The 27180-nt window shown below is 35.4% G+C and overlaps 1 protein-coding gene across 3 annotated transcripts in view; it reads left to right on the top strand.

Annotated features, from left to right (window-relative positions):
- Positions 1-27180, top strand: part of POC1B (POC1 centriolar protein B) — a 44776-nt gene that overhangs the window by 15608 nt on the left and 1988 nt on the right. Inside the window, exons 9-11 of one of the 3 annotated variants that reach the window (XM_021528014.3) lie at positions 352-501; positions 7901-7987; positions 26772-26954. In XM_021528014.3, the coding sequence (XP_021383689.2) occupies positions 352-501; positions 7901-7987; positions 26772-26954 (420 nt within the window). Of the gene's footprint in view, positions 1-351; positions 502-7900; positions 7988-13279; positions 23052-26729; positions 26955-27180 lie in introns of those variants that run through there. The other 2 variants (XM_021528013.3, XM_085570218.1) reach the window with 2 other exon arrangements.

Genomic DNA, 27180 nt, shown 5'->3' with positions numbered 1-27180 from the left:
CAAACATTCTTGTTAGACCTGCAAACCTTTGTAGGGGGCAAAAATTTAACAGTATATGATCCCTTAATCTGGCAGACAAGTAACTTGGGATAGTTCAGTGGGACAGGAGTTTGCTTTGTTTTGTGATTATAGACATGCTTAGAGGTTAACTTTTTAATAGATTGAACCACATCTTTTAGATTTGAAGTAAAAATACTCTGGGGAAGTGCCTGTTTTGCAGTAGAGTTAGGATTAAAACACCATTGCAGTTACGATGCAGTTATCTACTAGTAATAGCAGACTTTACTAAATAGTTAGGTTTTGAGCACTGAATAGCCTTCAAGTAATTACTGATATGAAGATTTCTTATAGGTATTACTATGGAAAACCAACTTTGATACTTTGGATGATGAAGTTCTCAAACACAATTTTAGAAGAACATGTATTGATGATCCTCCTCACTTTCTTGATGTTTGCCCAAGGTCATATCATTTCCATGATGAAAAATGTAAGTCAGTTGAGGTGAGTGCAGTAAATTGTCTAATATAAGAAACAAGAAGCTTCTGTGAACACTGTCTGACATTTATAGTTAAATATGTTTTGTGTATACCAGGAAGCTTTTTATTGTTCTGTATAATAGTTTTGAAGCAACCATAATTTATGAATTCTCATGAGGGTTACTAGGCAGGCTGATACTGGCAGGTTTATGCTGAAATTACTTTCATGCCTCTTCTGTGTCTATACATCTCATTCAAGCAAAACATACGTGATAATCTGGTTTCTGAAATAACTCTGCAAGTGTTGCAGTAGGTATCTGAATTTCCAATGAGCTTTACAATACTTATCGAAATACATCATTATAAGGAGAAAAAAGTGCTGATATTACTGAATGTCAAATACTTTCTTGTCACAAGCTGTCCCTCTTTCCAGGACCTTTAGGTATTGTGAGGTCTTGATATCTATCTAAAAAACTTTCTAGGCTAGCAAGTGTGTTTTACAGTACTATGTATTCTGATTTCCTGGTATTTCATTCTTGAACTACTTTACTGTCAAACTATCTACTGGCATCCAATGAAAGTGTTGGAAATTAGGGGATCAAAGTGCAATGTTAAATGTTCTGTGTCAGTATTAGAAGAAATCTTGTGCTTGTCAAACAGTCTGAAGATTATGCTCAATAGGTAACCAATGCTATGCCTTCAATGAGGCCATTGTTTACACTTTCTTTGTGACAGTCTCTGATAGAGCTGGCTGGCTTCTGCATGGCGATTATCTATATTTTCTTCTCTTTCTTGATAGTCTCCCAGTTCCTCTAGTGTTGAAGAACTTACTTGAGATAAATCTAGAAATTTCTGATTGCTGTAATACGCTACCAGAGTACTATAGAAGTTCACTATTGCCTCATTGCCTACATTGAAAATGTAGATACTGCTGCCATGGCATTTATTTCATACTCAGAGTATTAAAACATTGGTATTTGGGGATATTGAGCTTTTTTGTGGGTGGGTGTTTTTTCAATATGAATACATGCAAATGGGTAGTATAAAGATTGAGAACATTTGCTGGGGGAAGAGAACTCTGACAAAATGAATGACAAAGATTTCTTCTGTGCCTGGTTCTATTGTCAGATGTGAGGCTTTCTAATGCTTAACATTTTGGTCAGAACAGGATGACTGCATCCTGTTCTGACCACAAGCTTCATAAACAAACTTCCATGCTGCACTTGGATATTTGTTGTAAAGTAGATGAATGAAGTTGAGTTTACTGGCACCAGCCTTCAGTATGTATGGTCAGTGCCAGAGCAAACTCAATCACAGCATTTGCCAGCAGATTGAAGCCAGTCTTGCTGGAGCAACATTTTGCTTCAAGACCATTCAAACTGCACCAGTTATAATATGTACTAAACAAATACAGTGGCTTATAGCTGCAGGGGTCTATTGTCTTCCTTTCAGGTCAACACTTCCAGACCTCTCTGCTGTTTACATGCCTGGCAAAGATGTGAATATACTCTAAACTAATTTCTCAAATAATTTTTTTCTTGTTCCTGGTCCTGGGTAATTGAGAAGCTCTGGAAAAGCATTAATGAGTTCAGGCTAAGGTTAAACCAAGGCTAGGAAGCCTCGTTATCAATACTGAAAAGGCTCATGAAGGAAATTCATCAGTTGTTAAGAAATTATTTATTAGAAATTATTTATTATTATTTATTAGCTTTGACAGATTTAACTTAGCCTTATATCTGCATTTATTAATGGCTGCAGCACTTGTAGCAGCTGATAGGCTCCTAGGCTGCTCTGAAGCAGTGAAAGAGCTCTATGGCTTTGTCATAGAAGTTTTGGACTCTTTGTGTTACATTTTCTGGACTCTTTGTGTTACAAGAGTTTGCTGTATTTAGTTTTCTATTAACATCATATTGTCACTAGAATATCTTTCTCTACGTAACATCAAGTATGTTATATTCTTTGAGACAAAACAGTGCCTGGCAGTTTCAATTAAACTCATTATTGTAATATAATATATTTTTATATTGTAAAATAAGTGCTCTAGTAATAGTGATTAGAATTGCTTTTGCAGCTAATTTTTAGAAGTAATGTAATAATAATTGAGATGGTTTTAAGGTGAAATGATCAAATTTTCTCACTATATTTGTCTTGTTTTTATTTCTACTCCTGTCTGTCTCAACAAAAATGGTGGGATTTTTGTTGTGATGAGGAAGAATAGACCTCACCAACTGGACAAAAACATAATTTATACAGACAAAACTGGTATCAGGTTACTACCAGCAGTAACATGCTTTAGTTAGCATGCACTAATTCCTAGATAGCACTGTGCTTGAAATTTTTCAGTGTCAAATTTTCTTAACTATTTCCTCTTGTAACTAAGACAAGCATAATGTCTAGGCCCACTGTGCTGTTCTCTGGATAAGGAAAAAAAGAATTTTTGTCCTTCTTCAGTTAAAGCATTTTTTTTTTTTCACATGCCAATGTGTTTCTAAGCCAGAGGCAATAGAGAGAATTCTAGCATTAGGCTGTCCACTGCAATCCTACCCTCATCTTTCAATGGCTCATCATGTTTCTAATATATAAGGGAAAGGAGGAATGGAATCACAGGCATGTCAGAGGGAGCTTCTGGAGGTCATCTATTCTTCCTGTCAGTGCTACATCAGTTCGCCTGTGTTTGGTTAGAGAGTCTTGAAGAGGCTTGGAGATTCCTCTATCTCTCTGTGTGATCTATTCCATTATGGCATAGCAGTTGTAATGACAATTTTTCCTATTATCTCATCTACACTTCAGATATTATGCACAGCTGTTTCCTTTCTTGTTATTTTCTTCCTTTCTTTTCATATTTCTATGTGAACAGGGTAAGATAATTGATCTTAGTCAAACAGGAGTAGCAGTATTCAAAGAGGCTTGGTAACATATAAAGGAGTTACAGGCAGGCAGAGGAAGCAGTTTGGAGGTGGGATTTTTAAAAGTATGAATTACTGCTTAAGGTTTGCTACGTCACTACAATATTATCTAAATGCTTGAGATGTGTTATAATTCATTGTGTTGAGTTATGCTCATCTGGTTAAGTTTAGTCACCTCTACAACAGTACTGAAGAGGGATTACCTTAGGATAAAATTAAAGGTGTTAAAATACAAAAAGTTCAACAGATGGACAGGCAGAACTCAAGAGGAAAGTAATTCTCCCTCTATTTTTTAAAATTCCTGATGTTTCACACTTTTATTGCTTTTGGTTAGCTATTGCTTCTCTATCCCTGCTTGTCTCAGTGTGGCAAAGTCCCTGTAATTACAGGACTTGATTCTGAGTGATACACAAAAATAGAGCTGGCTTAGAATTTATTCATCTGGGATCAGAGGCACAGTTGCCATGTTTTCACACATCACCTGTTGGAAATGCTGTTTTGAATAAAGCAGATGGCACAAGGGTGTTAAGAATTGCAGGTGTCATCTGGTGTTTTGCCTTCAGGATAGTGACAGAAAGATAAAGCTTGAGTGTATTTTGCCTTTTCTGATTACTTTTTCTTATTCACTCTTCAAAGCTATACATTGAACCAGGAATATTTCAGATGCCTTCCCTATTTTATTTTCACTCTACCTATCTATTTTTGAGGCATAATTAACTTTTACAAGAAAATCATTAGTTTTGTCTTCTCCTCAGTCCAGTAGCCTGAATTTTAATACAGTGTTGAATTTCATGTTCTTGAGTTGTAAAACTTTATAACTGTTCTCCAACTGCACTCATCAATGTGATTCTTGAATATTCGAGTAAGTAGAGTTTTACTGCTTATAATAATTTCAATTTTTCAGACAACTTGGAAATGTAAATAAATTATTTGTTCTCTAAAGGCGCCTGTTTTTTTCTGTTGGTCACAGAGGTAATCTTAGGTGATTACCAGCTCAAATGCAGGTGTCTAGCAGTATGTCTAAATTTAGGTGAGATAAATCCCAGTTGTTGTCTCTTTTTGACATAAGGACCTTGTGGAGCTATTTGAAAATAGTAGTTTAATCAGTTATGCCATTTTAGTGAAATATACTAAAAACTACATTCCACTTGGTGATAATTGTATTTCTGAATTTGCCATGTTTGTATATAATCGACCTTTCATGTGCTAAAGACTTCTTTAAAACAGATTAATTTCTTTCAAAACAGCTTTGAGGTTTGAACATATTAAGGTGCATAGAGTTTACCTCTTCTGATTTAATTTAATCTTAAAATTTTCAGTGTATTTTCAGTTGTAAATATTTTCTCAGATGAAGGAAATTCAATTATACACTAGGTGGCAGTAGGAAAAAAGATTATATGGCTTGCTTGGCTTTAGGGCCCCAGTTTAGAACAATGAACAGTGTTTAATCAAAATGAGAGCTAATTTTCTCTTGTGTTTGGAGAGACTATTTCACAAGTAGCTAAATCACTTTCCTATATAAATACTTTATGAGTAATTTAAAACTTCCTCTTTTTATTAACTTTATTTTTCTAATTCATGGAAGATTCTGTAAAACCCTTCCATTCAAATATATTTTATTGTATTATGGATCAAAAGGTGCTAATTGTATTATCATGTCAGAAAATTATAATGAAAATATTTATGTATCAGTTTACCAGGAAATTAATGCAAAGCTTTGAAAAAGTGTTTTTGAAAACCTGTAATATGTGACAATACTCCCTGCCTTGCATTTTAGTGCTCTGGTTCTTCTGTCTTGTTTCTTAAAGTTAAGTCTTTTCAAAGACTTAACTTTAAGAAACAAGACAGAAAACCTTGAAGATTTTCCTTGGTAAGATTATTTTACAGCTAGACTACATCACCTTGTCAGGAAATGTCAAGTAATTTGAAACTTTTACATCTAGCTTAATTCTATTACCTCATTCATTTTTAGTGCAATATTAAACACTAATATTTGTATGAAGGACTTAGATACAGCCTTTATATTTTTGTGCATTTTTAAACACCTTTTAGATGTTATTTCTGACAAGTTGCTTGATAATTTTATATTTAATTATTTTAGTTCCTCCACCCCCAGTCATTGTTTACAGTAGTCCTCATCCTCCCTTTATCACTGGTAAAGCAATAAGCAGAAGTATATATACTCAGAGGAACTTTCATTCTAGCTTCAGGATGTGACACTTGTATGAAAAGAACATTTTTTGAAACTTAATAATACCATGTATTTATTTACCAACATGTATCAAGAATTTAACTCATTCTGCAATATCTCCGATGTATGCAATAAAGAGATACTATCTCAAAGATGTTTCAAGAGCTATTTGCGATAATACTGCAGTAGAATACTCCATGTTAGAATACTGATAGGTAGTAGGCATCTACTGTCCCTCTTCTGCAAAGTCCTGCAGATGCATTGTCCTCTCTTCCATGCCCAAACAATGCATGTCAGAAAATGACTTCAGTCTTACCTGCCCCTATTATGATTGGCACTTGGATAATACATTAATGATATTTATTGTAGGGCTGACAATGTCAGAAGCAACTGACCCTGATTATCCTGGGCACTGAACAAATGTAAACGCTGTGGACAGTGGCCTGTGTAATCTCAGTAGACATAATATGTATAGAGGCAAAACAGTAAAATTTGCAGTTCCTCTCCTGCTCACCTTAGCCGTGAAAAAGTGGTAAGCAATACTGTATTCAAAGGAGGTTTTCATTAATCATGTTTCTGCAGAAAAAATGCTAAAGGAGGAGTCCAGTTAAAATGGTAGAAGTTTCAGCTAAATAGAAGGGTATTACATAGACCATGTTACCTGGCTTTGGTTCTCCTCTCTCCCTTTCTTTCCTCCAAGTCTATTCAACAAAATTGGAAGAACGCAAGATGTGATCCTAATATCTACAAATGAGGGAGAATTTTAAGTGTTCAGCTTTTATGACCATGTAGTTGAATGGGTTTTCTTAAAGATTGTCCCTGTGTCCCTGCCCATTCTTGACTGATACACTTGTAATTGGAGGACAGAAAAAAAAAGATCATAGATGAAGAATAAATGGCTTATTGAAACTGAATAAAAGAAATAAGCATTGCTACTCAGAGAAGTGAACAAACTTTAAGATCTCACCTTAAGGAAGATTTGTCATCTCTGATTTGTAAGTGCTGCAAAGTGTAAGAATCACTTTTACTTTAAATAATCAGGTAATATCTGTTTTTAAATATTTCTTTACCTTCTAGCTTGCTAGTAAACTGCATCTATCTTCTTCACTTGTATTTACTGAGGGAGATCTTGTTTCTATTAATTTTTGCCTAGATTTCTACATGTAAGTTATGGAAATCTAAATAAACTGAATGGAAAGTCTTCAGGCAGTGCAAGGTGTTGCTGCGCTCCTTCCCTGGCTATTAATTTCAGATGTAAGATTGTATTCTAGCTACTCAACAAACATGTCTCTAACTTAAAGGTCCTTATACCAATGTATGGACCCTAGCATCAGGGATTTTTCCTTGTGGAAATAGCACTGAAGCAGTTACTGAGTGAACAGCTCTGGCTGAGCTGAGGTTTTGACAGTCTTCAGGTGAAATAGTAGGATCTCTCTCTTGAGAAGTCAAAATAAAATGACCCTTGTAGCTAAGAAACTTTCAGTGACTAAACTCTGTTACTAGGCAAGTGAGTTTTGGTGGTTCTGAGATATTTTTTCTGCTTTCAATAAGGTGGTTGGAATTAATACTGTCTCTGGATTACTGATGCTACTGCCAAACTCTTGATTTGAAAGTCATCTCTAGTCTTTCTGTAAATTATGCCAGTTCATAAAATAATAAGAATAGTACTTCCATGCATCACACTGAGAAAGCAAACATCTTAGGCTGTGATACACCTAGATAATATAATGGTAGGGATAATATGCACACAAATTTTTATAGGGAGGTTATTCTGATCCTTAGGCAAAACCATAAGATAAAAGCAGTAGCTTTCTCAAATTTCATATTCTCTGGTACTTTTTTAATGCTTCACTTTCTCAGGAAAGGACATTAGCAAAATATTGCTAAAGTTATAGATTAACTTCTTCAGCCAAAAATAAGCAAGTAGTAACTGTGAAATTAAGAGCACAATTGCAGATACTGTGACGACATTTCTGTCATCTATCATTCTATCTGATCAATCAGCCACTGTCCCATTATAAAGCAGTTTTTCCTGTGGTTTCAGGAGCAACATCTTTTTGTCTTTGATCTGTTACCATATCACAGATTTCAGTGTTACCTATTACTTATTTTCCACGGAAGTGCTTTCAAATTTATTTTGGCAATCAGAGTTGGTACAGAAGAAGTAAGCATATCGACAGTCTGTTAGTAATGGATGACTTAATGAACTTGAATAGGGTTTGGGAACTAATTGATCTGGACTGCTAAGTGTGTTCTCACTTTTTATTTCAGTCTTATTTCCTTTTCTCTGTTGGTGCTGAAATAATGATATAATTCATTTTCAACAGGTCAACCCTATCTTTGATGTGCCTGATATACAAACACCTGATCCTGTTATCATCGATATTAGAACGTCTTCATACATCAGTACTCCTGTAAGTTGCTTTAAAAAAAAAAAAAGAAAAAAAAATAGAAAAAGGGTAAGGTATAGCTAACATGTTCCAGAAATGTGCTTTTACTGTCCCTAAGAATGAAATAGATTTCTTAGCAATTGTTGAGTGCTCAAAGCTCAATATCCTAAATTCTCAACTTAAACCTTCTGTCACAGTTCCCAAGTCTAACCAGAAGATGGTGTAATAGCAAAGCTTTCCTTTTATGCCTGCAATTTTCCCACTATACTAAGCACAAATTCTATTTATAATTAGTGTTAAAATTTATGGCTTATTCTCAAACACTTTTTGTAACTGTCTTTATCTGCAAATAATGGTAAACCTAAAGAATCATTGTCTCACTGATGCAATTCTAAAAGCGATGTTTTATTATTTCTCCTTTTAAGGCATTTAATAGTTCCCTAGAAGGAAAAAAAGGAAGTAATGCATTTTAAGACAGTGATAGGATTAGAGTCTTCTAGTGTTGGCTTTACATATGACATTGGTATGACGTGTGGGAGGAGAGGAAGGCAATGTTTTAGGTGGCAGTTTCGTGGGAGGAGAAATATGCTTTCCTGGTAGGAAATCTAAAAGACATGCTGTTCCAGAATTAGGTTAAAATGAGAATTTTTCTTTTAGCTCTGAGTCTGTTCCTGTGAAGGCACAAACTGTCTTGAGCAATTTTAGTTACCATAAAATGTTTGTGTGGTTGAGGGGTTAATACCTAGGAAAAGGCAGCAGGTGTGTTGTCTGCTGTTCTATTTTGTCATGAATGCTTTGTGAAAGCTATGTTGTGAAGTTACTATATAGAATTCTTCAAGATCATTTTTGAAGACCATGATGTACAGGTTGATGAGAAACCTTAACTTCAAAACAATAATCATTTAATCACTTATATTTGAGAGGTGATAATGTTATGTATTTAAAGATTTATCAGTTGTGTCATGTCTTCATAATGAGAATATGGTTCTTTGTAGACTTACATGCATCTGTTTAGTAGGCTTCACAGTGGATTATGGTAGATAAAATTTATTGACTACTTATCACTTTTAAGTACTCTGTGTTTATTACTTAATCTGTTCATCACAGAGTTCAAATGTATGGTTGCACTGTAATTCTTTATTACATACCTACAAATCACTTAGTCTCCATTAATTCTTCTGCTATGAATGCAGCTTATAAAACTTTATGCCCAGAACTCAGAGGAGTACATTGATCCAAGAAGTATAGCATTTTTTGACTGCTGTCTGGCTGACTTTACAATCTTCAATATAAAAATGTTGCCTCAGAATTTATGCTTTTTGACTGTGTCAGTAATCACTATTTTTTTTCCCCCAGCATCTCAATCTACCAGTTATCATTGGTTCTCACAACTGTTGCATTTCAGCATTCCCCATCTGGGTCTTTTTCCATCTAGAAACATTTCTATAACCTTGTTACTTGGACTGTAGCATTAAGGGCAGCTGTCCTGTTCAACACAGGTTAACCCTAACCCTGCCACACTGTTCACACAAATTCAGGAATCATTTGCATGTTTTCTTTGCCAGTAATATCCTTCCTCTCCTGTAGTGAAATAACACTTTCTCCAACTTTGCCAAACCAATTTGGTCCTCCCTGCTTTCTATTGTCAGCTCATCCTTTATCATCTTCCTGTCCAGTGTCTGTCTGTTGCATAATCAGCTTCTGTCATTATCACCCATTTCTTAATCAGGCCAGCTACCTAGACTCCTTGTGTCTTGTTTCTAGAGGGTTCTAGATCTCAGTGACTTGGACCTTTTTATCTGAAGCTTTCTCAGTTTCCCTAATGTATGGAAACTCTGTCTAATAGACGTTTGATGTGTTCTTCATAAGAAACAAGGAGAAAAGCGCAGATGCTGCCTTTATTTCTATCACATCTTCACTGACAGATTTCCTCTTAATCCAGTTTGTCCTCAATTGAATGATACTGCTTTTGTGCATTATTTGTATTTTTTTTCCTTAGTCCTTTTTCAACTTGAGGTAGCCATCCTCTAGTTCTAGTCTAATTCATTGTCCTACTTCATACTTATCCCTGATTTCAGTCTCAATGGGTTGCTCTTTTTCTACTGGCTGTCAAAGACATCACTGTGCATTTTTTGTCCCTGCAACATTTCAAGACCCATTTTAAATCTGTTTATGCCTTTTTGGCATTACTTCGACTGAAAGAACGCTATTCAAATAACAAAAATCTTTGATCAGATTGTTTGGTTAATTTACATGTGTCCTATGTATACCTACTTATTCTTTTAAGGCTCTGCCTTAAGGAGTTCTTCTGCCCTTCTGATATGTGCAGAGAAAAAAAAGCAGTCTGCATTTAGATGTCTTTATGCATTCTTGTTCAATGCGTTTATCATGCATGTAGCACAGCAGGATCTTAAGGGTTATTTACAAAACATGTTGGCAAGTCCCTACACCACTGGAAGTAGCTAATCAACCATATTTACTTAAATTTTTCTGCTAAAGGAGATACTTGAGACAGTGATCCACGAAAATGCAGGTCGTTAAATACAGCCTTTCTTTGGGGTGGGTAACAACATTGAAGCTTTTTTAGTATATCTGATGAGTTTCTTAAAGCTCCTTGAAATGCCTTCAGGAAGGCTGGAAGTCTATGCAAAGCCTTGTAATTTTTTGTTGAATAACTACCAGCATTCCTGACAGTAAGTGGTTAAGTAGGTTTCTGTCTAGTCCAGAAGAAAGGAGAATAGGAGAAAGTGCTCTTCTTACTGAGAATCTTTTTCTTCAGCTGGAATTGTATGTTGTCCTATTCCTTTATGGGAAATACATTATTACTGTCCCTAAGATGATTTGTGAGAGAGCAAAATGGTTTTTCCTTGTTTTTCCTTCTGTAAAGATTTGTTAATAAAAGTGATATATACTATATGTGGAGAGGGATGTCTGGGGTCATTTCATCTAACCTTCTCCTTAAAGCAAGGCCAGCTTGGATCAGGTTCTTATAAGCCTTGTCCAGTTCATTTGTTAATAATGTGTAAGGATAGAGATTCCACCACCTTTCTGGGCAGCTTACTCTAGTATTTGGTTGATGAAAATATTTTTTTCCATAATATATAACTAGAATATTCTATGTTCTAGCATGTCTGTTGCCTTCAATTCATAGCAGTCCTCTAATATGTGTGTGTCTGTCTTCTTTCTATCTACCCATTAGATATCTGAGATGGCGGCAAGATCTCCCTGTATTTTTTCTTCCAGAGAATAAACCTGGTTCTCTGTCTTTTCTCCATATTGTGTTCCAGCCCCTTTGCTATCTTGTTCACTCTTGACTTGCTCCAGGATGTCAGTGTCTATCTGGGACCAAGAAGCCCAAAAGAGGACACACTACTCTAGATAATTAGGGTGCAGCAAAGTAGCACCATCATCTATTCTTGAGAAATCTGCCTAGAGAAGATTTTAAAAACAGATATTTAAAAATATAATGTTCTTGATTCTTTATTGTAAATTTAAAATAGATGTTTTCTTAGCAGTTCATTTATTTAGAGCTGTAGCTATCTAAGAAAATACTAGTATTCTCTTCCTCCTACTTCTCCTTTTTTCAAGGAATTTTAATTTATTGCTTCATCAAAACCAACAGTCTATCACAGCTTCCACACTTAAAATGCCTGCTTTTGTGTTCTTTTTTTAATTTAGTTGTATTTTCTTGCTTCAGAAGTTAAGCTGAGATAGGCAGATATAAACATTCTTATACGGATTTTGCTAAAAACACATTATTAAACTGCCTGAGTTGTAAACACCTTATCTTTTCAGCTTCTTTTCTAGCTTAGTACTAAAGCCAGTTGTTTTTAACATGGTGAAAAATCTTTTTTCATCTAAGGCTCATATTGATGCAACTTCTTTCGTAAACTCAGTGAAAAGAGTATGATTCTTGGGTCAGTGGAAAAATTTCAGTGAAATCTTCAGTATGGAGTTGCTTTCTTTTGGGCTACAATTACAAAACCATTAAGAATTCCTGTGTATTATTATGGTTAAGAAATAGCTTTGTATTTGATGATTCATTTATTCAGTTCTCCTGTGTATTATTGAAAGTTCTGTAAAAATTAGCTGTGAATGCCTAACAAACTGGTACTTGTGTAATGTCCTGACTTTTTCAATGATAAGAGTCCTCATATGCTGCAGTTACTAGAAATTAGGTGTGTTCTAGCCTTTTGCACTCTGAAAATATTCACTAATTAGGGTCAAATTTGGGGGCTGGGGGTGGTGCTTCTTTCTCCTTTCTATTTCATTAAGGACTCTGAAAGCATTACTACCTCTCTCCCACACCTACATGTGTCAAAGAACCTCACATTGCCTTTGTTTCTGAACTATTGAAAAGGAAAAATTGGAAGTTTTGTTTCTCTTTGGGGCTACTTCTTTCTGTTTCATCCTTCAATTTTAGTTTTTGCCATGAGGGAGGTTGAGTCTTTCCAATTCTGTAAGGCAATACACTAGTAACCTCCGGTCCCTGATAAGCTGTTGGAAACAAGGGAAAGTTGATGGTGTCTCTGTAGTTTTTACTGACAGAAGCAGGAAATCACTGTAGAGGCTCTCTAATGTTTCATCCCCTGACCTTGCTCATGTAAACAGGATTTGGAGGAAGCAAAGCAATGTGCTGTAATCTGGAAGTCAGAGTGTCTGCACTAGCTGGGAGATGTTTGCTGTTCTTTTCCAGTGCCATTTACCACTAAAAAGAAGACATTCTTATTGTTCGTTTACAGTACAACTTCTGCAAAGTTAAGACTGGGTTAATTACTGAGTAAGGAAATATAAGATTGTTTCTGTTTGGAGCAAAAAGAACATACTAAGTTTTAAAATAGAAAGTTTATCTGTACTGCATTTGTAGGAGGTTTCTCAAGGCAAAAAGTAGAAGCATCTGTACTTTCAATTTGTTCAGTACACATCACTTTCAAAGTTTGTGTTTCAGGGTTTAGGTATTTTTAATATACTTTTCTCTGCCCTTGTTTTGAATTTTAAAAAATCTCCAAAAAATAACCAAGCTCCACAATCAAAAAACACCCTATGTATTTGGAAAGACAGCAATTATGAATGAAAAATTTGCATGTATTCTTCCATTTCTGCATACATGAAGGCTTAGTAAACTCTCCTTCCCCATGGAAATTTGCTTTGAAAAGTTTTTGCAGTAATGTCTCTTCCTTGTTCCTTAACATAACTCCAGAATCCAGTAGGAGATGATGACAATAGATATTGTGTCTTAAAAACTAATTTTTAAAATACTTCATATTTTCCTTACCATGCAACTTCAAATTTATTCTGATCTGCATTCTTTCCTAGCTTCAGCCTTACATGGAAATAAACACCAACTGTCTTCACTGAGGAAGGAAGAAAGGAAGTAATGGCAATTTTATACATAGATCATCTCCTCTGGGGCCTAGGTCCAGTTCAGAAGGGAACAGCTGGTAGAACAAAACTCATGTCACTTCATTGTGCAGAGTAGTTATCTTTGCTGTTTTTTATAGATCATTTGAAAGCACAACAAACAGCTTTCTGCAGTTCATGGATATCAACTTTCCCAGATGTCTTCAGACAAAAACTCTGATCATTACATAGTATGCATACATTTTTCTCTACCAAAGAAAAGTTCCAGCAGTATTCCCTTTGAAAGAAAGACTGGAATCACTGGCCCACTTGTGTTCCTTGTCCAAAACTCAGTTGCCGTTTAGACTGAGCTCTGCACTGGGGTGTGATCCCATGGGTAAAAGGGCTTTGATAAGAATTGACAGTTCCCAGCCTCTTCCATCACCTTACCTTCTTTGTTCCCAGGCAGGGAAATAAGAAAGGCCACTCCCTGAATAGCTATGAACTTTTTTTATTTACTGCCATTCTTCTGATTACCAATAAATGCTTATTTGAATTGTCAGCTCCCTGAACTCCCAATGACAAACTGAATTAAATTAGGAAATGGTGTGAAGAGATCCTGTGTCTCCAAAGTTTTGAGGTAAAGCCATTTGTGCCTTTTTCATAGGTGAGCATACTAAAAAACTCTCAAACTGGCTCTGAATGGCTCATGCTAAGTCTTATACAAACACAGAATAAATACTGTAAATAGAGGAAATCTGAAGTGTTCAGCAGAATAAAAATAAGTATTGTGCTTTTGTGTCTTTGCAAATTAATCCCACTCTTTGTCCACTCTTGCTTTTAGACAGGCAATTTTTAGTGCCATCTTGACTTATAGCACACTTTAGACAGACCTTTCTGCTCTTTGCATGCTAGGCAGGTAGAGTGTGTGGGGCTGGTGCAAGAGGATAGGCTGCCTTCTTTCCAAAACTCTGCAGCTGAACATGTTCAGCTGCTCTCAGGGAAGGAATATCTCCCATTCCTTCTAAAGGCTACTCCTCCATCTGGAATAAGCATGAAGCAGTAGAGACAGCTTTTTCTGTTGCCCAGCTGAGAGTCTTCTAAAGAAGATATGGTTTATATGAACAAAATGACTCATCACAAGTGCAGAAAAGATGAAGTGTTTCACATATTGAACATGAATTTCTAAACTTGCATTTTGAGCTGCTGTAGATGTCTAGTTATGTTTAAAAAGATTTGTATATGTAATCTTAAAATTAGTATGCTTTGATACCACTAGCATCAAATAAAGCTGAAGGATCAAATGCTTGAAGGTGAACCCTACACATGTAATAAAAGAGGAATATGATCCAAATGGTCCTTGCATTTTGTGGTAATGCTATTCTAACTGGTTTACAAGGAGAGAAAGGAAGTATGTTGTGCCTCTACATAATTAAGTAATAATACATGTCCTGATATTCCTTAATGGTCATGATTATATACTCTTAGCGAACTGGAGCCGAGGAGAAAGTCAGGTTTTTATTGGAGACTGAGTTCTGAATTTGGTCACTAGAGAGTGCAAGAATATAATATTTCCTATGCTATTTTTAGCCTGCTTTCCTGAGGAAATACTGTATGAGATTGTACAGTTTGTCTGTCACTGTTCTGTCTTTCTAATAAGTTTATAATCAAATAATTGGTGGGTTGTTTTTTTTAATGAAATTTGGAAATAAGCAGTTAGAATAAGGAAACATATTAGTGCTATTGCTTAAGAAAAAGTCAGTGGATGTAGTACTGGAATAGGTATGGAGTAGCTACTGGTGAAACCACCCTGTGACAGTGTCTCAGCACATAGAGAGGGAGCTTGAGTTCTTATAGAACAGGAAGCCTAGGAGAGGGACCTGACAGGAAAAAAATGTACATGTGCACACATACAGAAATATTTTGTAAGAAGACAGGCATTTTAAAACTGGCAAAGTTTTACTTTGTGTAGGGTCTTACTCAGGGCAGCTGTGCTTCAGAAATGTTTTTCAAGTTGATCCATGTGTGTATATTGTTCCTTTAGCACATTAGCACATTTCTGGGAACTGGAGGGATGGAAGTTCCAGGTATTATTTCTGTCTCAGTTTCCTGAGATACTGTACATGTATGCTCTGACCTTGTCTGCTCATGCAGTGTTTTCCTCTGCTTTGACTGGAAATCTAAGCTGCATTCACAGTTCTCACAGCTGATTCTGCGGCATGCATAAAACGCCCGACAGCTATCAGCCCACACATCCAATAACAACTGGTTCCTTCCTCTTCCTGGGGAAGAGTAACATCCTTTGAGAAGAAGTGTCCCCTGAGGAATGCAGGAACAGCAGCAAGCCTTTCACACAGGAAATTACTGCTATAGCACTTGTAGAAAAGTGTTTCTGTCACTTGGATTGTCAGTCTGTAATGAGCTTCCTGCTGACCTAGATGATGATTTACTACTGATCTAAATGCCATTTGTGAGTCATTTAGCTTAATGGAAGTTAATGAAGTTATCATTCAGTAGTTCTGTTACTCTGTAAGCACCTAGTTTAACTTTTTATATGCAGTAATACAAATAAAGTTTTCAACTTTGTAATATTCACAGGACTTTAATTATTCTGAGATTGTACATTTTATGGGCCTAAAAAGCCAGGGAATCCAAAGTTTAGCTCATAATGTGTGTCTCTTAGAGAAAGCTGTAAGATTGTGTTTATCTTAAGTTGCATAATAAAACTGAGCTAGAGATCAAGTATGTCAGAAAACAAGATTATAAAGCTAAAATACTGCCCTTGAATTACTCTTTGTTCTTAAATACAACTGGAGTATAATTTTAGCACAGCATGCTTGCAACTGTGTGGTAGAAACTTGACTATAAAATGAAATTTATTTATATATAACCCATATGTTATTCAAAATGGTTAAAGCAAGTTTCTTATGAAAGCAAACACTTGAATACTGCTTCAATGTTTTCTTATTTTTTCCCTAAATGACAGTGCTTAAACAAGTGCTAGCAAATTATATTTATCACATAGATTAGAGTGATATCTAAACCCAGAGGATGCTTTTTGACTAAAAGCTTGTTTGACTGTTTTCCAAATAGATTAGTTATTGCAATACAACACATCTCTCCTTGAAGCCATGCTGCATTACTGTCGATTTTGCAGTAAGAAATGTAGTTACTTGCTTAATGTGAGATAATGGAAACAGTGAGTCACATCCAAAGATTACATAGGTTGCTTAAAACAAGACTGAAAAAACAAGACTTTTCAAATAAAATTCAACAACTAGGAAAAAAAAAATGTTCTTCCACAGCTAGGTGTTTGATGTAGAAAAACATCTTGGCTTGTATCTTCCACCAAAATAGTGTGGGGTTTAGAAATTAGATAGAACAATGCTAAAGGATGATTTCACAGTAATTTCAACTTAATTAATGTTTTTATCTGGTTAGTTTCATCCATGTCAATTCCCTGATCTGTTCAGCTGTCCAAACACTAATACAAGCACAAAGGAAATAATGAGAAAAAATTATTTAGAGATGAAGGAGTAGATCAGAGCTGGCTGTAACCTAACTGAATTGACTGATGTCTATGGAGCCATGTATCCAGTGTGATTGTGCTGTAATACAAACAGGTGTGTTGCATGCAACAACTGACTATCTTTCTTAAGTTGCAATGGAAAAAAATAGGAGGAAAGGAGGTGATAGTAATGGTTTCCTTTTGTTCAGGAAGAACATATGTTGGATTCAGTAGGTTTTTTTTTTCAGCCTAAGAGGATTCAGATTTCTTCTTTCTGCATGACTGTAATGTAAACAGCAGGTAACAGAGACTGAATGGAGGGAGCCCCTTCCTTTTTGCTTGAATCTGAAGCATTGTAAAGTAAAAGCTGAGAGTATATGACATCAGAGGAAGTATGTGGCATCACTGCTCTGAAAAGTTGATTGGTTGGGTTTGGGCTTGTTTTTTTTTTCCTGTATCCCCTGACATATGGTACTCTGGTTGTAGCAGTTTGGGTTGGTTGAAGGAGGGAGGTGGGGAGGGGAAAGATGCTGTGCTTTGCTATGTTCTTACTGCATAGATATTTCTTGTACACCAAAGTGTGAGTTCCACTCAGCATATTAGATCCTGAAGTGAAGGCATTGCAACGCAGCTCTGAGTTACATGCTGAGTACTTTTATTGTAAAGGAACACTCCTTACTTGCAACAGGGATTTAAAAGAATTGCTCTATCCTTAGACTGTTCTTATATTAACCAGTATCAGGTGTTCCTCACTGAAAAAGTTACTCTTCCAAGATGTTTCCTCCTTCCTTATTTCTCTTACGAAAGGAATTCCCTGTCCACACTTCCAATTTTTGCTAGTGTAGTGAAATAGTACAATACTATCTTGGCAGTTTCAGTTAGTTGCATGTAAGATACTGCAATTCTTCACTCAGTAACCTTATCATAAAGGTTTATAATTTTGTCCAGTTATATATCATTGTAGATCTTTTCAACACCTCTCAAAGCATTTCTGTAGTGTATTACTCTGTAGTGTATTCTTCTCTGATGCCTTGCATGTGTACATAAAGTTGCATTTCAACAGCTGAATGAGGTCAGAATGCCAAGTTACCCTTTTTTGTCACCTGTAAACTTGATTTTCCAGATCGCTGGTACATTTTGTATGGGACTAAAACAAGAGCAGGTTTCAATGGAGTCACTAAACCCACCATAATTCTGCAGTTTCTTTCTGATTTAACTGTTTTTGAAGAAACACTAGCAAGATAATTGAGTTCATGATGCATTACAACCTAAAATGCATTAATAAAATTGTAGCATACATATTATGGATATTAAAAAAGGAATGATTTTATCAGTAGCAATTTTTGCTAAATATTTCATTAGAGAGATCTTTAGTTTGAAAAAATATTTATTTTTTGTCTCCTCAAACTGTATTGATGTTAAGCGTTACGTATTTGTTCGATATATCGTAGGTCAACTTGTTAGTTGATTTTTTGGCTCTTTCCTGACATAGTTCTCATGCTGATTGTGATCTGTGACCACACAGTTCTCCTGTTTATCCTTTGTGATTACTGATGGAATTTCAGCTTCCCCACACCCCTGCTATTTTCTCCATTATTCTCCAGGATACATCAAAATCAGTATCAATATCTGACTTGTGAAGTCATTTCAAAACCAACAGTCTTTTTTGCTGTGGTTGGAGTAAAAAGTATTTTGCCAGAAATACAATTACAACATTTATTATCTTCTGAAATGGAAGATAAAAATACCCCATTAAACACAAAAAATATGTATAATGTTTTAACATCTCCAGCTAATAAGTATGCTGTTGCTGGGGCTTCTTTTGCTTCTGATACTTTTAAAGTACAAATAATCCTTGGGTTACAGAAATTATTTTTAAGAGTATAACAGTCCTGTCAGACCACTCCAAAGTTAACATTTCTTGGATATTTGTGTGTAATTTTAAAATTTATCAGTTTCTGCTGTTCCCTAATTTGATTCCCTATCACAGTAAATTGTAAAACTCAACTGACTTAAGTACAAAGTTGTTCTGGTGCTAACAAAGCAATTTTTACAATCCCACGTCTGAACAAAGCAGGACTGAATATTATTTTTACCTTGACAAATGGGACAGCTTATCCAAACCTTCTGAATATTTACTAATGCTGAGCACTGAAATAGCTCAGGATGGACTTTTGCTACTTTCTCCAGGTATTTTGTTAGATCTAATAAAAGCACATAAATTTGACTTTTCAATCAAAATTTTGAAGCTTCATTTTATCCTTATGGGAGTATTTTTTTGGCACTGTTGTTAAAATGTTTGATGTTCTTTTGAAACCATCATCCACTATAGGTGTAACATGTCATTAACAAAAACCTTGTTAAAATGCTGAGGAACCATGTTTCTTCTATTACACAGTAAAATATATTTTTTGTGGCTATAGTCAGAAGATTTCAGTTCAAAGCTATGAAATACTGGATATTTTTGTTCTTCTGCAGATAGTAGTATCTGTCTCTTTGACAAAGTGTTCAAGCAGTTGTACTGGCCCTGTTGGATTTAACTTTGGACTCTGCTATGCTGGATTGCTAACTTAATTTCAAATGCTTTTAACTTATTGATATTTTTTTCTGTAAGTAGTTTCTATTAGAGAAGATCTGACACTTGCTTCTATGGAGTAAACAAACTCCATGGTATTAAGTGGTATAACCACCTGTGGTTACTGCTGCCTGAAAGGAAATCAAAGCTGGCAGATGTCAGCTAGGAAGAGATTTCTCTGTGAAATTTTTGTGTGGACATCCTGCCCCCATAGCATCCACTAACAGGAGGTAATTTAGGTTTGTCTGAGCAACATAGTTTTGTTATGACATGAGTTATGTTGATACGAGCTAGCAAATAAAGAAAATTTGTACCACAGCACTGACGCTTATCCTGACAAAAGCCATCGATACAGATGCAGCAGAAAGGAGTTTCTTTTAGCTTTGCATATAACTTTGAAAGTAAATGGTGTGTGATATGCATATAAGTATATGGTTATGTAGGAGCTGGCAAATAGCTTCAATGTGCTCCTGCAGCAGGGGACCCTACTGCAGTGCCAGTGCATGAAGGGAGGCTCTGCAGCACAGGCAGCTCTGCCCTGTGCCAGCTTCCTGCTCCTGAGGAGCACCAGACCCCTGGCTGGAGCCCAGGAACTGCAGCCCTTCTCAGCTTTCTGCAGGGCTGAGGACAACACTATTCCCAGCCTTCAGTTCTTGTTCTGGCAGAGCCTGGCTGTTCAGGATTTTGTCTTCAGTAATTTTTTGTTCATTCTTATTGACAAGTGGGGTTTAAGACAGAAGTGTGTTCCTTTAGTTCTTCTCATTTACATACAGTGTAAATTTTCGAGATTTGTCTTGCCCCAACAGGTTGGAAAGCTTTATCTAGGAGAAATCAATTGCATGTTGTAAAGTATATTCTTTTTATTTTATTTTTTTTTCTTGGGAGTAAACATGCCTTCAAGAACAAGAAATTCCTCTGGGTTTATTGATCAACCTCTTTTCATTGTAAATTCATGTTGAATATGGATATACTAGGTGACTTTGAATAAGATAGAGGAAGTGCTGTCCTTATATATAATTTAAGACTCTGTAAAACAAACTTACTGCTACCAGGTATTGTTTCATTGTAAAGTTCAGTTAAACTTTTTTAGCTAGGTATTGTTCTAAAGGTTTTCACTCAGGTTTTGTTTTAGGTAGGGGAAAGAGGACAGAAAGGAGTCATGAGCAGGCAAGCCAGAAGAATGGCTGTCATTTCTCTGATTAGATATATTGGTGAGAATGTTCTACTGTCTCTCATACTCTCCTTCCTTCCATGTACTTGATTCCTTTGTGAACCCCCACAATCTGCTATTTGAAGTACAAGGAGTTGGCCCACATGCTAGGGAAGTCCTAGGGTTTTTATGCCTTTGTTTTTATTCATTAGCATCAGTAATATCAAAAATAGCAGGATATTCTATTTATACTGGTAGAAAAGAGGCCTTGTCCACATAGAGTTATTAATTTTCTATCATTATTTCATTATAGTGAATGTTTCATTATATTTCCAGTTTCTGTTAGAAGTATTCTTCCTGTCCTGCTTTAGCTTTTCTCTGACCTGGAATGGATATGAAGTTCAAGCAGAGTCTGTAATATAATTTTTATTAGAACTCTATGTAGGTAAAAAGAATCCATCATGGAATTTTTTTTTTTTAATTTCAGCCATAAGATGTCTCCTTGGGCATGCAGACAAGCAGTTAAAAGTAATTTGCCTAAATTAAACCTGGCTACTGTATTTCATAATTGTAAATAGTAGGAAATTCTTCTATAGTGTCATGTTATTTCTCCTTAGTTTTGCAAAGTTTCTTGCTGAAGCTGAAGATATATTGGAGGTAATTGATTACCTTTCTTTGCCTTTCTTCTACAGGGTATATTTTTATTTTTTGGTGCCTGTGGTGCAAGTGTTTTTATAACTAATGAAAGTGTTTGAATATAGTCTTCCTGAACTGTTATATTAGAATTGACTTCCTGACAGGGGATTCTCACCTTTGGAAATTGAACCTCCAATGTTTTCTGCCTGGTTTGTTTTGTATGTTCATGATATGCTTTGGGGGTTTTTATTTGGTTGTTTTGTTGGGGGCTTTTTTTGTTTGTTGTTTTGTGGGGTTTTTTGTTCAATTTGTTTTTAAGTATCAGTTTCTAACTTTTCACCAGTATTGCTTGTTTTTTTGGGGGGGAAAATTCTTTTTCTAAAAGTTTAAACTGATGCAGACTCTGTACAGGGTACTATTTATGTTAGAAATTAACATCAGTGAGCAAAAACTGATGATCTGAGAGTTTAGAAAGAAATATTTTAGGAATATTATTTATTTCTATCTGGATGCACCCAAATATTGTGGACTTCTAAGAGGTTTTTTTAGGGAAATAGAAATAATTTTTTAATGTTTTCTGGAGAAAGCAAGGCTTATTCTGTGCTCATTTAAGTGTTTTTTTGATGTGGATGGAATACAGAGAAAATATTTTGGTTCTCTACTAGATTCTGTATATGTGGAATTATAAAATACCGAGTGCATTGGATGTATTCTGTTTTATAAGGTTTTTTCAAACCAGAAGCAGCACTCTGGGAAAAAGATGACATAAGAAAACTATGTAGTCAGTTTCTCATTATGTGTGTGAAAGGATGTTTGTAAAATGTGATGTAATTTCTTTGCCTAGAACTTTCAGGATATCTTGAGATGTGCCTATGGACAGAGGAGTTTATTATTTCATGCTCTCACAGGAATACTAAAATCAGTATAGGTGTCATCCTGATAGAAATAAATAAATCTGATTAATCAGACCATAGTTGTACGTGCACCAAGATTTCAGTTAACTTTGTACAGATAATTAAATAAAAAACCCCACCAAAGTAAGCTGTGAGTTTCCATTGCTTTGTACTGGCGTTCTGGCCTCTACAAACTCAGTTAGCTTCAGGCTGAATTTGCTACTTTCAAGACTTAAAGTGTTATTCTTTTCCATCTAAGGTGAAAATGCCTATTTTGCTAAAGAATGCAGTCTGATAGTCCGGCCTGTTTTATTGGCTGTGAGTTTGTAACCTGGTACCACTGCTCATGATCAGGCTCTAAACTGAAGGGTGTGCTACCTTCAGTAGTCCTTCAAGGTATTTCCATGTCAGACTGGATGTGATGCTCTTCTGTTAAGTGCTTTAAATTTTTTATTTCAGCTTGGGCATTTTTTTAAAAGCTGGAGAAGACTGATATGTAAGATGGCATGATAGACTTTGACTGAAGTGTGAAAGTCTGTGTTACAAGTTCTGAAAGTGGACTGCTCAAGCTAGAAATGCTTAGCAGAGCTTTGCTCTGGATGCACCATATAGTTTATCTGTATTTTAGTTCTTGAACACAAAACTTCATTAAAATTTGCAAATAAACAATTCCAGAGATACCTCATCAGATGACATGGGGCAGAAAGACACAGTTGGCACATGGCAAATTGTTTCTGTGCTGATTCATCTGCGTGCAAGAGGAGAGGAAATGAGGAGTGCTGTCATCAGCTGAAACTACAGGGAAATTTTCTTCAGTAGGAACTGATAAAACAGATTGTGATTTAACATACTCAGCATTCAACTAAGAGATCAGAAAGCTGTTTTATGTGGATCAATCATTGGCTGAAAAAATAATTTCAAAGCAGTAGAAGTGATCTGTGAGTAATTATATCCTACAAAAAAAACCCAAAAAAAACCAAAACCAACCCAACCCCAAAAAAAACCCAAAAACAACAACCAGAAAAAAACAACTCTCAAATGGTTAAATTTAGCATTTCGACAGTGAACCATTTTTATATGAGAGTAGGTTCACAAGAGGAGGAAAAAAGTAGTGATAATGATAGTACTATTTCTCCTGAAAACTTCCCATGATTTCAAATAACCAAAAGATACAGGAATTCAACATCTGGTATGGGCATAACATCTGTTATGCCTTTGCGCTTTGGTCTGTTTGAGCTTAATACCCTACTAATGACTAATTATTTGTAGTTGTTTTAATCACAGTATCAGAAATATTTTACTATTAGTAGGCAAATGTACCATGTGTTCAAAATTTAAAGGTTTATTTTTAAAAAACAGATCATGCCAATTTTTGTGATTCATTAGGAAGCTTACCAATGTCACTTTTTAATAAGACTGTCTTAATTATGAAATCTCTAAGATATGCTTTTAGAAACTCTGGTCTGTAGTTTCCAAATTTGGAGCTCATAGAAGATGGGAACCTGTTGATAGTCAATTTTGTGAGAGAGACTTGTACTTTTTTTCTTTTTTTCTCTTGAGGGTTTTTTTATTATTTCTATAAATAAAACTGCTCAGGCATCCTTTTATATGGATGCATTTTACTCAGATTCTATGCTTAACAGTTATGAAGCAAAGGGAGCCTGAGATGCAGTGTTTGTGGCTATGTGCTGTGTGAATGTTTCATGGGAAAACGTTTGGGAACAGGCAGAGGTGATAAGGTTATGTGTAAGGATTTTTCACAAATTGATCAAGTACCACCCACAGAGTTTTGGCTATTTTGCTTGACAGAAAACAAAGATGAGCAATTATGGTTTGCTGTTTGTGACATCATTTTATAAGCTAAATTTAATTTTCTCCTGAACATCCGCTGGTAATGTCATGGTAATAACTTCCTATTGATTAATTAAATCTGTTCCTTCTCCTTCTTATTTGTAACTTGCATGAAATGTGGATTTATGTTATTACTAATGGTCTGTGAATGTAAATGCTGTACACATTTTAATTTTCTTCTTTGCTTTGCTCAGCAGTAACAATTTAAAATTTATTGCCTTATTTTGAGAGAATAAATTTTAATAAGCTATAGCTCTGATTCTCAGAATATTTTGGGTTTTGTTTTTTTTTTTTTAATATGAGACATTTTTACATTGCTGGTGACATACAGAATTGTTGTTCATGAATTGGTAGAATTTCAAGTACTTTGAATGGGGCTAATTTGAAGGAAAGACAATTTTTAATTCTTGAAACTTTTAATTTGAAATAGACTTGGAGTAGAAAGACTTTCTTTAAAAGGAACTTAATTTAAAGTGAAATGTTGTGCTGAATGAAAGTGTTGGATATCAGCTGACTTACATGCAAAAGTAAAGGAAATCTTTTGAGACTAGTGTCCCTCCTTTACAGCAAGTTTTTGGCATTTGAGTTTTGTGTTAGATTTCAGCTATTTTGGATCCTTTGATGAGCTGGAGGAGATTGTAAAGTTAGATATTAGGAAAGATTAAAATATAAAGCAGATCACCTTAAAATTATAGCAACATACTTGATGTCTGACAGTGTTTAAAGAAGTCTCTACAAAAAAGTAACCATTTTGGACACAAGTTAGATAAGTTGAAAATTTGAAGTGGTCTTTTTTCATTTCTCTTACAAATTTTGAAAGCTCAGTTATTTGCTTATCTTGTTTAAGTTTTGACAAATATCAAGGTCTTTGCCTTACTTCTGTAAATGCTTTTATGTGGTATTGTGCTTCTAAGTCTTTGAATATGTAACAGAAAAATCTCAATTTGCTGCTTAACCCAGTAAATGATAAAAGGACTTTTCCACTACTCTGACTTGCAATGCTGGTGGCAGTTAACTGAGATACAAAACATTCTTTTGTGGCCTATTTGATATATTGAAGTTTGGATCAATTTTACTGTAGGACAAAAGTGATGAGCTTTTGTAGCTTACCTTTTGCTCTCTTTACTGAATCGATAGCTTTCCTCCTTGGGTTGAAATAATCTTTCTTACTTCAGACCTTAACTGACAATGCTATGATAGAAGAAATCAGTGGAAGAAGTTAGTGATGTCAGTGAATACCATGGTACTATCAAACCTTGAGATGGGTTCCCTCTGGCTTTGTAGCATTGTCAGTAAAGGTGTGAAGTGCATGCCTGGGTATGTGCCCCTGTCTCTACTAAAGTCATGTTCTGCACTGCATGGGTTCTTTCCTGGGGGCTTGAGACCTGTCCTTGCAGAATGTAAGTGCACAATGGAACTTTTAACACAGAGAGGGTTGTAAGACTTTCTTCTTTGCTGTCTTACTTCAACCTCTGAAAGTCTCTGCTTTCAGCTGTTTGCCACCACACAGGACTATGCAAGATGGCACTAAAGACACAGGAATGTTATTGCGGATAATGCAGCAGTAAAAGTTCACAATAATATTGATATGATTTAGGATTACTTAAATTTAAAATAGTTACATTATCATCATAGCAGTATTTAACCCATCATTCTCTGATCCTGTGTGATTCAAAGGCAGGGTTATTATGCATGTAAAACATTCTTGACAGAAACTCATCAACATACCTAGGTGATCTTGTAAAAGTCTGCTAATAATTCTGCCTAGCAATTTACATTCTACAAGATCAGTTTAGAGACTTAGGAGATGTTTTTTAATGTTTGACAATTATTTTAATACTCTCTCCTTTGAAAATCTGTTCAGTCTTACAACATAATATTTTGACCACATTGTAAATATTGTGTATTTTAACTACATCAGGTGAGACTAAAATTTTCCCTTTGCATAGCTAATGGATATTTTCATGGGCTGTCAATAAATTCCAGAGAAATAGTTTCAATATAACCATTTAAAAGGCTTATTTTATAAGAAGTTTTCAAAGAAATCTCAATAAATCATTAATTACTCAGGTAAAGTTGTTGTGAATGACTTTCTAATGAATTAGTAATGATCTAACCTTTCATGACTCAAAAACACCATTGAGAGCTTTGAGGCACAGACAAAACCAAATTGGTGGGGAAGATCATGCTCTCTCAGTTAGGCTGAAGCAAAGTTTACACATCAAATTTATTTCTCTCAATGTTACATTGTGTGGATCTTCTCTGTTGTTTCCTTCTCCCATTTTCTGAAGGAATCAATTTTTCAAAAAGTACCATCACTGAACAAACAACTGAAAACTACCTTTTTAAATAATGAAATAAAAGGTTAATTCATACTAAACAAAGGTTTGATACTATGAAGTTGGAAGGAGCACTTATGATTGTCTAGTCACTTACAAATTTTTCATTCATATGATTATTCTGAACTAATTTCTTTGTCAACCAGAGCTATCTTTTTGGAGAAAATGCCCCTCATTTATTGTATTTATTCAAGCTTTAATTCAAGCCCTAGTAGTATACATGTAGCTCTTCAATCATATGCACTTTAAACACATACCTAAAGACTGCTAAGATTTCCCTTATTGCCTCATCCATCACAGCTGGAATTCTCTCTTAGGTCAGAACAAATTGAAATGTTATGAGTTGGACCTGGTACAAAAAGCAAATTTGAGAGTCCTTGTGTGTATGCATATATATGTGTAGATTTTTTTTACTTAATAGCCTGACTTTTGGCTATCCTGTCTATCTTATGGTGTGGTTCCATTTAAATGAAGACAAAGGCAGCTGAATCTTCAAATGATGTTTCTGTGTTCAAGGATGTTGGCAGAAGTGAAGAACTGCAGAGGCCCTCTGCTTCTTTCTCAGCAATGAGTTCAAGAAGGAAGGCAGAGAATGAGAGTGGGTCAGCTGTGCATAGTGTGGGACAGCACAGAGGCATCTCCTCCTCCGTGAACTGTGCTTTGGACCACATTGTGGGGCAGCTGGAGATGTTAACTCTAGTAAGTATGCAATAACAGGTGATGCTTGCTGTGCAAAATGACAGTGCTATCAAAGGACAACAGTACTCTGGAGTCATGTTCATAAATCAGAACATTAAAGACTATGGGGCTATTTTGAATAGCTCTGTAGTCAAGTGACTGTTTTAGTGTTTTCCTTTCAGAAAATACTGATTGCATGTATTGTGTTTGCTAAAGTGAAAGCTTCCTGGTACATTATCATAAAGAT

This window comes from Lonchura striata, chromosome 1A (genome assembly GCF_050655825.1).
Source record: "Lonchura striata isolate lonStrDom1 chromosome 1A, ASM5065582v1, whole genome shotgun sequence".
Classification (NCBI taxonomy): Eukaryota; Metazoa; Chordata; class Aves; order Passeriformes; family Estrildidae; genus Lonchura; species Lonchura striata.
This window is presented reverse-complemented; position numbering and strand designations above follow the sequence as displayed.